We start from the raw sequence: 12,500 nt of genomic DNA, 5'->3' as shown, positions 1-12,500 counted from the left end.
CCGGCCTGCGGACCTGGCCATTTTTATGATATGTTATTTAAGACCAATTGACAGTTGGTCAGTGCTAATTTTTTTGTGTGGCGAGTGTGAAGAGCAGCAGCGTCGGGTTGCTGTTTCGTTTGGGAAGTGTGTACCCGCCAAACACACACCGAAACTACGACGTTGGTACAACGTTTGAACAAGTTTTAACACTTCCTAACCAGTTATAACAACCAATATAGCAAGTTGTAACAACGTTCTAATACGTCATAAACACGTTAAGCCAAGATGTAACAACTTTATTACAAGTTGTAACAAGCGGAAAATAGAGACAGTTACGGTTTGTGTTTCCAGGGTACCTCTTTTAAATTGTCGTCCTACAAGGAACGCGTCGCTTTTCGCTCGTATGCGTTACATAAGGCCTATGATGTTGTTGTTAAAGATTCGCTACCCTTGAACAAAGTTCAAAGTAGCACGGGCTATGGTGAGCCCGTAGATATATATAAGGCCTAGAAAATGGTTCTACTAGAACACAGAAGCGGTTGGGGAAAGTGACGTACTGTCCCCGTTTTCTGTTTTGGGTCCTCTGGTAGGTTAGGAGAGGACACTTTAAATTGACCGTTTTCTTGACTACACACTGACAAGACTTCCTGTGGCATGTTTACCAGCATATATGTAAAATATATGGTGAGAAATATACTGGGTATATATGGTGAAGTATGCTGGGCATATTTCACGATACAATTAATTGTATTAAGTATTCTTTTAAGAGCAAACACCACTCAACATTTTTTTCCCTCTGCTCTCTGCCTCTCTCCACGCCTCCCCACGGCACCCCACGCCTCCCCACGCCTCCCCACGCCTCCCCACGCCTCCCTGTTTCTCCTCAACCTCCATTTTGTTGAATATAGCCACTATTAAGCTACTAAATCCTACATATAACTATGTAAGTTTGATGAATAATCATCAATTTACCAATTCTTATCATAAAATTTATATATATATATATATATATATATATATATATATATATATATATATATATATATATATATATATGTATATATATATATATATATATATATATATATATATATATATATATATATATATATATATATATATATATATATATGACCGAAAAAGTAAGATTATTAATTCTAACACGAATTTTCTCACTATTTCTTATGTTTCTTTTCGCTGTCGATGGTAATTGAAAAATCAATTCTCCAAAATTCATTTTTATTTCTTGTCTGACGCGACACTTGAACGCGTTTCGTAATAACTTACTTTTTCGGTCATATGTAATAATATATGTTTACAAGAAAGACTGCTACCAAAATATACTAATATATATATATATATATATATATATATATATATATATATATATATATATATATATATATATATATATATATATATATATATATATATATATATACTGTTTTGATGGTTGAGGACGGCAACTGTGTTGAGTTGCTAAACACCTGCTCACATGTTGCTAAACACCTGCTCACATGTTGCTAAACACCTGCTCGCATGTTGCTAAACACCTGCTCGCATGTTGCTAAACACCTGCTCGCATGTTGCTAAACACCTGCTCGCATGTTGCTAAACACCTGCTCGCATGTTGCTAAACACCTGCTCGCATGTTGCTAAACACCTGCTTACATGTTGCTAAACACCTGCTCGAATACTTGCAACAAAGAAGGGAGAAAGGGAATTAAACACCTCCCTATTTCCCCCCCCCCCCCACAATAGTCAATTACAGAGACAAGTTAATACACGAAAGTTTTTAGTAATAATCGAATCACTAACAAGCAACAAAGAATACCAAACTTAGGGAAATTGGGCAATTAGGAACTGTTGGTAGTATTTGAGATTACCATTTATTTTTAGAAAGCTCCTGACATGTAATTAGTAATATACTAGTTAATTATCACTAAATGCTTTCCTGTGTTTTAAAGTGACAAGCGAGGGCTTTTGGACTAAATTTCCAGCTATTTAGAGATATAAATATTCTCGACTCTGAACTACAGTTACTGGTTACAAGAGAGTAACAATTATAAACATGCTACATTCTCTAAATCTGACAGCTCTTCTCACTGATTGTACCAGCTCCTCACATTGTACCAGCTCCTTACACTGTACCAGCTCCTCACTCTGTACCAGCTCCTTACACCGATTGTACCAGCTCCTTACACTGATTGTACCAGCTCCTCACATTGTACCAGCTCCTTACACTGATTGTACCAGCTCCTCACACTGTACCAGCTCCTCACATTGTACCAGCTCCTTACACTGTACCAGCTCCTCACTCTGTACCAGCTCCTTACACCGATTGTACCAGCTCCTTACATTGTACCAGCTCCTTACATTGTACCAGCTCCTTACACTGTACCAGCTCCTCACACTGTACCAGCTCCTTACACTGATTGTACCAGCTCCTCACTCTGTACCAGCTCCTCACTCTGTACCAGCTCCTCACTCTGTACCAGCTCCTCACTCTGTACCAGCTCCTCACTCTGTACCAGCTCCTCACATTGTACCAGCTCCTCACTCTGTACCAGCTCCTCACATTGTACCAGCTCCTCACATTGTACCAGCTCCTCACATTGTACCAGCTCCTCACATTGTACCAGCTCCTCACTCTGTACCAGCTCCTCACTCTGTACCAGCTCCTCACACTGTACCAGCTCCTCACTCTGTACCAGCTCCTCACATTGTACCAGCTCCTCACATTGTACCAGCTCCTCACATTGTACCAGCTCCTCACACTGTACCAGCTCCTCACACTGTACCAGCTCCTCACTCTGTACCAGCTCCTCACATTGTACCAGCTCCTCACTCTGTACCAGCTCCTCACACTGTACCAGCTCCTCACACTGTACCAGCTCCTCACACTGTACCAGCTCCTCACTCTGTACCAGCTCCTCACTCTGTACCAGCTCCTCACACTGTACCAGCTCCTCACACTGTACCAGCTCCTCACACTGTACCAGCTCCTCACATTGTACCAGCTCCTCACTCTGTACCAGCTCCTCACACTGTACCAGCTCCTCACACTGTACCAGCTCCTCACTCTGTACCAGCTCCTCACTCTGTACCAGCTCCTCACTCTGTACCAGCTCCTCACATTGTACCAGCTCCTCACTCTGTACCAGCTCCTCACATTGTACCAGCTCCTCACACTGTACCAGCTCCTCACATTGTACCAGCTCCTCACATTGTACTAGCTCCTTACACTGATTGTACCAGCTCCTTACACTGATTGTACCAGCTCCTTACACTGATTGTACCAGCTCCTTACACTGATTGTACCAGCTCCTTACACTGATTGTACCAGCTCCTTACACCGATTGTACCAGCTCCTTACACTGATTGTACCAGCTCCTTACACTGATTGTACCAGCTCCTCACACTGTACCAGCTCCTTACACTGATTGTACCAGCTCCTTACATTGTACCAGCTCCTTACACTGATTGTACCAGCTCCTTACACTGATTGTACTAGCTACTCACACTGTACCAGCTACTCACACTGTACTAGCTACTCATACTGTACCAGCTACTCACACTGTACCAGCTCCTCACACTGATTGTACCAGCTCCTTACATTGTACCAGCTCCTTACACTGATTGTACCAGCTCCTTACACTGATTGTACCAGCTCCTTACACTGATTGTACCAGCTCCTTACACTGATTGTACCAGCTTCTCACACTGTACCAGCTCCTCACACTGACTGTACCCTGAGAAAAGTTCGGCTTAGTTGCTGTCTACAAGATACATAAATATATTCCATATTTACCTGAATTTACCCGAGGGCCATCATCACTAATGGCCTCGACGGGGGACAGGAAACCGGCGGCTTGTCAAGACCCCCCCCCCCTCGGCTTTTGCTGAGGATTTTTTCCATCTGAATGTTAAATCAAAGCAATAGAGGGTTCTAAATTATTATGGATTTGACGGGTAGGCGGTTCCATGGGTTAAAAACCCTACGAGGTCTGCATGCTTGGATATACAGCCGTCCAGCTTGGAGGGGGGGATTGGTGGGGGGGGGGGGAAGGAGCACTGTGCAGCTGAATGCATTGCAGCTTTGCAAGGGTGACGAGTGATCGCTGCAAAGGTTCGACGTGTTGCAGTCACCGCTTCATGCTGGTTGTATGAGAATGAATGATATTGTAGTAACTGTTTAAGTCACCGCTGCACCGCGCGGTGGTGATGGAACTGCTGCTCCAGGTGCTCCTTGACCTGCTGCTCCAGGTGCTCCTTGACCTGCTGCTCCAGGTGCTCCTTGACCTGCTGCTCCAGGTCCTCCTTGACCTGCTGCTCCAGGTCCTCCTTGACCTGCTGCTCCAGGTGCTCCTTGACCTGCTGCTCCAGGTCCTCCTTGACCTGCTGCTCCAGGTGCTCCTTGACCTGCTGCTCCAGGTGCTCCTTGACCTGCTGCTCCAGGTGCTCCTTGACCTGCTGCTCCAGGTGCTCCTTGACCTGCTGCTCCAGGTGCTACACCTGCTGTGGCAGGTCCTACAGGAGCCAATCAGATCCTCACCTGTCCCTTCTGGTGGCCAGCAGCAGCAGCTTCATGAAACGTTTTCACTGGTCAAGGAAGGAAATCCATGCGTGCCTAGATACGACCCAATATGCCACGACATGGCATATAATTTCACCCTCTTTGTAGCTGAAACACTTGAGTTAGGACGAGATTATATATGAGAAAGGGTAGGTATTTGCTCTTTATAAAATCCTCAATTCTTAGTATCAGTGGTGGGGATTGGATCGTTGGCCAGTAAGGAACATCGTCCGTCACACTGAGTGGGACTTTCCTGCTTAAAAAACATGCTCTATTTTTATCAATTAGGAAACTTGTATGTTAGATAGCTGTATGTAATCTTGCTTTGTGATTTACGATTTGCGTTAGTGAGGTGTGTGTGTATGTGTGTGTGTGTGTGTGTGTGTATGTGTGTAGTGTGGCTGTGTAGTGTGTGTGTGTGTGTGTGTGTGTAGTGTATGTGTGTGTGTGTAGTGCGTGTGTAGTGCGTGCGTGCGTGCGTGCGTGCGTGTGTGTGTGTGTGTGTGTGTGTGTGTGTGTGTGTGTGTGTGTGTGTGTGTGTGTGTGTAAGAGTCCTGTACCTCTTAACTCCTTACTCGTCTAGTTCTCCATTATCGACTGGGCCGCAGCTGACCGATCCACCACAAACACACACACATTGCACACTACACACCACACACTACACACACACTACACCCCACACACCCCACACAACAACCAATACAGAATAGTCAAACAAAACCTTCCAGCAGCCAACCACTGAGGCGTAATTGGACTGGTCAACATTCGCACTTAATGCGTTCTTACACCACCCTCTAATTTGCGCCAGAGTGATAGACCCCTCCACTATGATTTCCGAAATTAACAGTCTATAATACTCCGAGTTCTCTCATAAACCAGGGCTATAATGGGAACGCTACGGGATCCCAACCTGTGCCATTATGCCACGATTTGCCCTCTTGCAAAGACACACACACACACCAGAAAAAAGTATGTTAGCAGAACAATGGCAGAAGAATGTGATTGCAACACATAGATAAGTCAATCCTTGGCTGGCTGGCTGGCTGGCTGGCTGGCTGGCTGGCTGGCTGGCTGGCTGGCTGGCTGGCTCAGGGGCTCACGATACTCAGCACGAATCGGTTCGAATACCGAGTAATATGGTCCGTAATACACGTTGATAGCAGCAAATTAATTTGACAAGACGATAACAATTCTGACATGCTATCAACTCAAGGGGCGGGGGGGGGGGAGGGGGGGAGGGGAGGGGGGGGGAAGAGAGCCTCTGTTTCATGTCGAGTTGTTAACGAAATAATTAGAGCACCAGTTAGTTTATACGACCACAAGGGCACGGGGTCAGTAGCGGCGTCCGGGACTCGTAGAAGGCGGCAGAATTTCGGTCTTGTAGGCAGTGTGTGGCTTGACATGTTGTTGCCGCAGTGTCAAGTGGTACGGGGGGGGGGAGGGGAAGGGGGGCAGAGGGGGGGGGGGCGGGGCCACGCACCCTGTAATCTAGCCCGAGCTAATTAAAAGCCCGGCCTGCACCAAAACAAACAGTGTAATTAGGTAAATCAGGGCAGTGATTATTTCATCAGCGCTACAATTACCGCTGACGGCTCCTGTCAGTGCTGACGGCCCCCTGGCTGACGAGGCTCCTGACACCCTCTCCCCCCCCCCTCTTCCCCACCCCCCACTACCACCGTCTGACGTCACGCATATACCTTGAGGGTTACCTTGAGGTGATTTCGGGGCTTACCGTACCCGCGGCCCGTTCCTCGACCAGGGCCTCGTTACCTAGCAACACTTGGCGGTCAACACCGCTAATTGCGTGTAGTTGAACATCTGTGTATTTTCCCCCGAGTATTATACACACGTATAGAGTATTTTGTGTGTATATATATATATATATATATATATATATATATATATATATATATATATATATATATATATATATAGATATATGAAGGAGGATTATTTGTGTGTATTCAGAGTATTAAGTGTGTTCATTTGATTCTGAAATTGTAAGTATTGTGGTAAGATGACTTATATTAATAGTTGAGCCGTTTGGGGACTTGGTCATATTCCTGGTGCCTGAGTGGACATGATCACGGGAGAGGAGATACTGAACTCTGTCAAATGTCATGGTTTGTGGGACTTACATTTTGAGACGAGACTCTTGACTTTGCCAGATATTTCAGCCATTGTAACTCTAACGTTTTGACGACGAGTAATTTACGTCGCCATGTGTCAAGTCATTGTAGACTGTAACTTCCGTGTAGAGTTTCTTGACTTTGTCTTAATTTCAGAAATTATGAACTCTATTTGAGAGGAGATTTTCGACTTTGCCAGTCCAGTTGGGACTTGTTTTTGTCTGAAGGCAAAAGGGATAGTTCACTGACCTGAGTTATTGATGTTCATGCTTTAGACATTATACTCCATTATACATTATACACTCTGGTTATGTAACGTCACTACCCACCTTGATCACAACCTTTTAGTCAGAGTGGAGTGGACTAGTGCACCACTATTCCTAGGTGATTTGTACCTAGTGACATCTAGATACTTTTTCTACCATATTAATATCCCCTTTGGTATGTCCATTCATACACTTGAAAACATATATCATGTCACTCCTAATTTTTCGTCATTCCAGAGAAAGCAATTCAAGCTTGACAACTAATGACATCTAGATACAATGACTTGTGTTTTGTGTTAATATACTTCATTGTTATTTGGTTATGAGTATGTATAGAGAGAGATTTGTGTATATAAGAAGCGGTGTCATGTAAGTTAACTTCGCCCTAGTAAACTGGGGGATTTTGCTTAGACTTTCCTTTTTAACCTAAACACATTACCAGCTAATAAGTTAAGTCGAGGTGGCTCATTGATTTATGAGGGAAAGTTGTATTCCACGAGGTTTGTTGTGGGTCATAGCACGACACCCCCACTAGTGTTACCTAGCAACACAGGTGGTCAACACCACCTAGCTCTCCCCTAGCAACACAAGGGGGTCAACACCACCTAGCTCTCCCTAGCAACAGAAGGTGGTCAACACCACCTAGCTCTCCCTAGCAACACAAGGGGGTCAACACCACCTAGCTCTCCCCTAGCAACACAAGGGGGTCAACACCACCTAGCTCTCCCTAGCAACAGAAGGTGGTCAACACCACCTAGCTCTCCCTAGCAACACAAGGGGGTCAACACCACCTAGCTCTCCCTAGCAACACAAGCCCACAAGGTAAGAACCGCATTGACAAGCGATCAATTAAGACCCAAAACACAGGAGCAAGCTATACACGCGAAGGCACTAATCTTCACTAGCGTTCCCGAGACGACAAAGCAGGAAGCTCCACGACACACCCACTCCCGCCCCCTTCAAGACCCCTTTCTCCCCCGCCCACTCTTTGCGTGGGAGGGTATCGGTGGGCCAAGGGGAAAGGGGAAGGGTCATATATATATATATACGCTCATAAAGGGACATTTACCCTGTAGTTCAGTGCCTCCCTGAGTCTCTACTGTGAATATATTTAGCAGTATGTTGTTATGTAAGAGCTAGAGTGGGCCGGCCAGCACCGCGCTCCTTGTCTTATGATGTCACTGTAAGGTGACAAGAGTCCAAGAGTCTGGTCCAAGAGTCACAGTTGTCTAGAGTTTCAGAAGGAGCTTTTATTTTTTTTTATTTTATGCGTTATCTTGGATAATTTGTGGCTTTTCTGCTGCCCATCTCTCATCTTTTTTTTCGCGCACATCATTCCGGTTCACGTTGCTTTTGTTTGCTTTTTTTTTGTAGAGATCTGCTGATGGCGGTACTCACACACCGTCTCCTCCCCCCTACCCCTTACCCTACGTTCCTATACAACCCCTACCCCTTACCCTACGTTCCTATACACCCCTACCCCTTACCCTACGTTCCTATATACCCCTACCCCTTACCCTACGTTCCTATACACCCCAACCCCTTACCCTACGTTCCTATACAACCCTACCCCTTACCCTTCGTTCCTCCACCCCCTCCCCTTACCCTTTACCCTGCGTGTCACATGTTAGTTATTCCATTCTGCTTTACGTGGCTTAGGCTCACTTACGGGGTCGAGTCTTCACTTACCTGCTTTTGTTTTGTTTTTAAAATTGCCTCTCTGCTTCTCTTCTTGCTCTGCTGTACTTATTCCCGTCACCTCTCACTGCGCTTGGCTGCTCACTTTAGTTTACGTAGCTTTCTTGAGACTCCTGCGTGTCCTTGAGTTAATCTTGTGTATTTCGTGGTTTTTTCTCCTGGGTTTTTTGGGAGGGGGTGGGGGGGGGGGGGGGAGGGGAGGTTTATCAAAGGTTCTTGCGAGATCTCTACTCCAAAATGGCTCACTGGTTCCACACGTATTCAAATGTCAGTACACAGTGAGAGCACAATCCTACTATAGGTGGCTTCCACAATGTCCTTCTTAGTTGAGAGTTATATAGTCACAGCTGCCGCCATAGTGGCTCTTGTGTGTGTGTGTGTGTGTGTGTGTGTGTGTGTGTGTGTGTGTGTGTGTGTGTGTGTGTGTGTGTGCGTGTGTGTGCGTGTGTGTGTGTGTGTGTGTGTGTGTGTGTGTGTGTGTGTGTGTGTGCGTGTGTGTGTGTGGCAGGTATAGTTTTTCCAGTCGTTCCTGTCGTGTTCCTGTCGTGTTCCTGTCTTGTTCCAGTCGTGTTCCTGTCTTGTTCCAGTCGTGTTCCTGTCTTGTTCCAGTCGTGTTCCTGTCTTGTTCCAGTCGTGTTCCTGTCTTGTTCCAGTCGTGTTCCTGTCTTGTTCCAGTCGTGTTCCTGTCTTGTTCCAGTCGTGTTCCTGTCTTGTTCCAGTCGTGTTCCTGTCTTGTTCCAGTCGTGTTCCTGTCTTGTTCCAGTCGTGTTCCTGTCTTGTTCCAGTCGTGTTCCTGTCGTGTTCCAGTCGTGTTCCTGTCGTGTTCCAGTCGTGTTCCTGTCTTGTTCCAGTCGTGTTCCTGTCTTGTTCCAGTCGTGTTCCTGTCTTGTTCCAGTCGTGTTCCTGTCTTGTTCCAGTCGTGTTCCTGTCTTGTTCCAGTCGTGTTCCTGTCTTGTTCCAGTCGTGTTCCTGTCTTGTTCCTGTCGTGTTCCAGTCGTGTTCCAGTCGTGTTCCTGTCGTGTTCCAGTCGTGTTCCTGTCTTAGTTCTGTCATTTTTTTATGGTTTTATATCAGTGTTATTGTCTAGTTAAGCTCTGCCGTTGTATTTACTATTTGCAGAATCGAGCTATTAGCTCTTGGACCCCGCCTTTGTAATCAATCTATTTTTCCTCCATTATATCTACTTCATATATTTCTCTCTAACACACGCACACATCCCAAGGGAGCAGCCCGTAGCAGCTGTCTAACTCCCAGGTACCTATTTAGCGCTAGGTGAACAGGAGCATCAAGATGAAAGAAACTGCTCATTTGTTTCCGTCTCGGCCGGGAAAAGAGCCTGGGCCCTTAGAACTACGAACCCCGAGCTCTGTCCACTCAGCCGCGAGGCCCCGTGGACCTCGGGGCTCCCGTATAGCCTTGTGTGTGTACTCACCTAGTTGTGTTTGCGGGGGTTGAGCTCTGGCTCTTTGGTCCCGCCTCTCAACCGTCAATCAACAGGATGTGTGTGTGTGTTTTTGTTTTGTTTTGCATGCGCGGGCGCATATGCGCGCGCGTGCTTGCGTGTTGATTCACCAGTCTGCCTCTCTGCGTGCTTGTCTGCAGTGCGTTTAGGTTAACGAACCCAAATCTGGGTTGAACACCCCCCCCTCCCTCCCTCTCAGACACCACCCCCAGACACCCCCCCCTCCTCCCCCCACCCCAAGGAGCGCGGCGGCTCCTGGAACCTCAATTCACGATCGCACTTACAACCTTAATTCATCCTAACAGAGTCTCTCTCCGGCGCAATTTTACACTTGCGAACTTTTATAAGTGTGGGCCCCCCCCCCTCACCCCTTACCCACCCTTACCCCTTACCCCTCCTCCCCCCCCCCCCCCCAGCACCTTCCACGAACGACACGGCGAAATTGAGGGATAATTCGCCCTTTTATTTTAGTTTCGTTATCAGGCATCGGGTAATGACCGGGAAGAAATACCTCGATGGAAGGTGGTGTGTGTGTGTGTGTGTGTGTGTGTGTGTGTGTGTGTGTGTGTGTGTGTGTGTGTGTGTGTGTGTGTGTAGTCTCCCCCACACACATATACACACATGCCCTCACGTGTGTGTGTGGGGGAGGGGGGTGAGGGCGTGTGTGTATATGTGTGTGTGTGTATGTATGTGAGGGCGTGTGTATATGTGTGTGTGTATGTATGTGAGGGCGTGTGTATATGTGTGTGTGTATGTATGTGAGGGCGTGTGTATATGTGTGTGTGTGTATGTATGTGAGGGCGTGTGTGTATATGTGTGTGTGTGTATGTATGTGAGGGCGTGTGTGTATATATGTGTGTGTGTATGTATGTGGGGGCGTGTGTGTATGTGTGTGTGTGTATGTATGTGAGGGCGTGTTTTTTAGTATTCAAGTACACAATTACCAACGCCACAGTACCAAATCTTAAACGTGAAAATATGTCTTAAGAACAGAAACTAAAACAATAAACCAAAATAAACTAACGACAAAGCAAACCATGAACAAAAAAAATTGAATTATGTAAATACACAAAAAAAAAAAAATTGAAGATTTATTGATGTACATTTTTCATAATATTCTGGACATTGGCAACACTTATATCTTTAATGTGGAGTTTCATTCATCATAAAATAAAAAAAAAATTACATTTTATATACATTTCTCGAACCTATTTAACCTACTCAATCTTACCACAAATAAAAAGAAACAATCAGCAAAAATATTAATAGCAGAAATATCTCCTAATCACTAAAATATTTACTTTCTTGTATATAAACATAAATAAATATAAATAAATAAATAAATCTGATTTAAAATATTCCAGCAATAAGACGGAAAACAAAATCATTTTTCCATGAATACAAAAATCGTGTGATATTTTAAATAACAGTGTTGGAAGGGTCTTAAGGAGCTATTGAAGTCTTCTAGTGGAGCCTTGAGGAGTGGTTCGGTAATTTACCCGCTGTTTGTTCAGTTGTTCCATTATACTGGAGGATTGTACACACGCATTTTGTGCCACAGTGTGTTCCCAAGCCTCGGGGGCTTGTACTCGCCTGAGGTCTCTCGTGTTGTGCTGGTACAAGGCAGTGCTGGTACAAGGCGGTTCTGGTACAAGGCAGTGTTGGTACAAGGCAGTGTTGGTACAAGGTATTGTTGGTACAAGGAAGTGTTGGTACAAGGCAGTGTTGGTACAGTGTTGGTACAAGGTAGTGTTGGTACAGTGTTGGTACAAGGCAGTGTTGGTACAAGGCAGTGTTGGTACAGTGTTGGTACAAGGCAGTGTTGGTACAAGGCAGTGTTGGTACAAGGCAGTGTTGGTACAAGGCCGTGCTGGTACAAAGCAGTGTTGGTACAAGGCCGTGCTGGTACAAGGCAGTGTTGGTACAAGGCAGTGTTGGTACAAGGCAGTGCTGGTACAAGGCAGTGTTGGTACAAGGCAGTGTTGGTACAAGACAGTGTTGGTACAAGGCAGTGTTGGTACAAGGCAGTGTTGGTACAAGGCAGTGTTGGTACAACACAGTTTTGAGGAGTTTTGGGGGATGTAATTCATTTGTTCAATATATTTTTTCTGCAACAATTTATATGGAAGAATTTTCTGTATTTCTTTAAAAATGTTCGAGATTTCTTTATGTTTGAGGCAGCTGTCCTAAATGTATTAATCAGGCACTCGTTTGATACAGTATATACACGTAGTATATACAAGTAGTATCTCCCATGACTCCTCTCTCTCTCTCTCTCTCTTCCCTTATTTCCCTCTCTCACATCTCTCTTTCCCTATCCCCTCCTCTCTCTCTCTCTCCTCCCCTCTCACCCATCTCCCACACCCCTCTCCTTCCCACTTCCCCTT

At 45.5% G+C, this 12,500-nt stretch overlaps 1 protein-coding gene across 1 annotated transcript; it reads right to left on the bottom strand.

Annotated features, from left to right (window-relative positions):
- Positions 1-2,408: 2,408 nt before the first annotated feature.
- LOC138373141 (uro-adherence factor A-like) lies at positions 2,409-5,477 on the bottom strand. The gene is made up of 3 exons (XM_069339157.1): positions 5,469-5,477; positions 4,187-4,476; positions 2,409-3,249 (listed from the first exon to the last, which is right to left on the bottom strand). Exons 1-3 carry the CDS (start codon positions 5,475-5,477, stop codon positions 2,409-2,411), a joined length of 1,140 nt encoding a protein of 379 aa, XP_069195258.1.
- Between the last annotated feature and the right edge of the window lie 7,023 nt (positions 5,478-12,500).

Source organism: Procambarus clarkii, chromosome 41 (assembly GCF_040958095.1).
Source record: "Procambarus clarkii isolate CNS0578487 chromosome 41, FALCON_Pclarkii_2.0, whole genome shotgun sequence".
Taxonomy (NCBI): Eukaryota; Metazoa; Arthropoda; class Malacostraca; order Decapoda; family Cambaridae; genus Procambarus; species Procambarus clarkii.
This window is presented reverse-complemented; position numbering and strand designations above follow the sequence as displayed.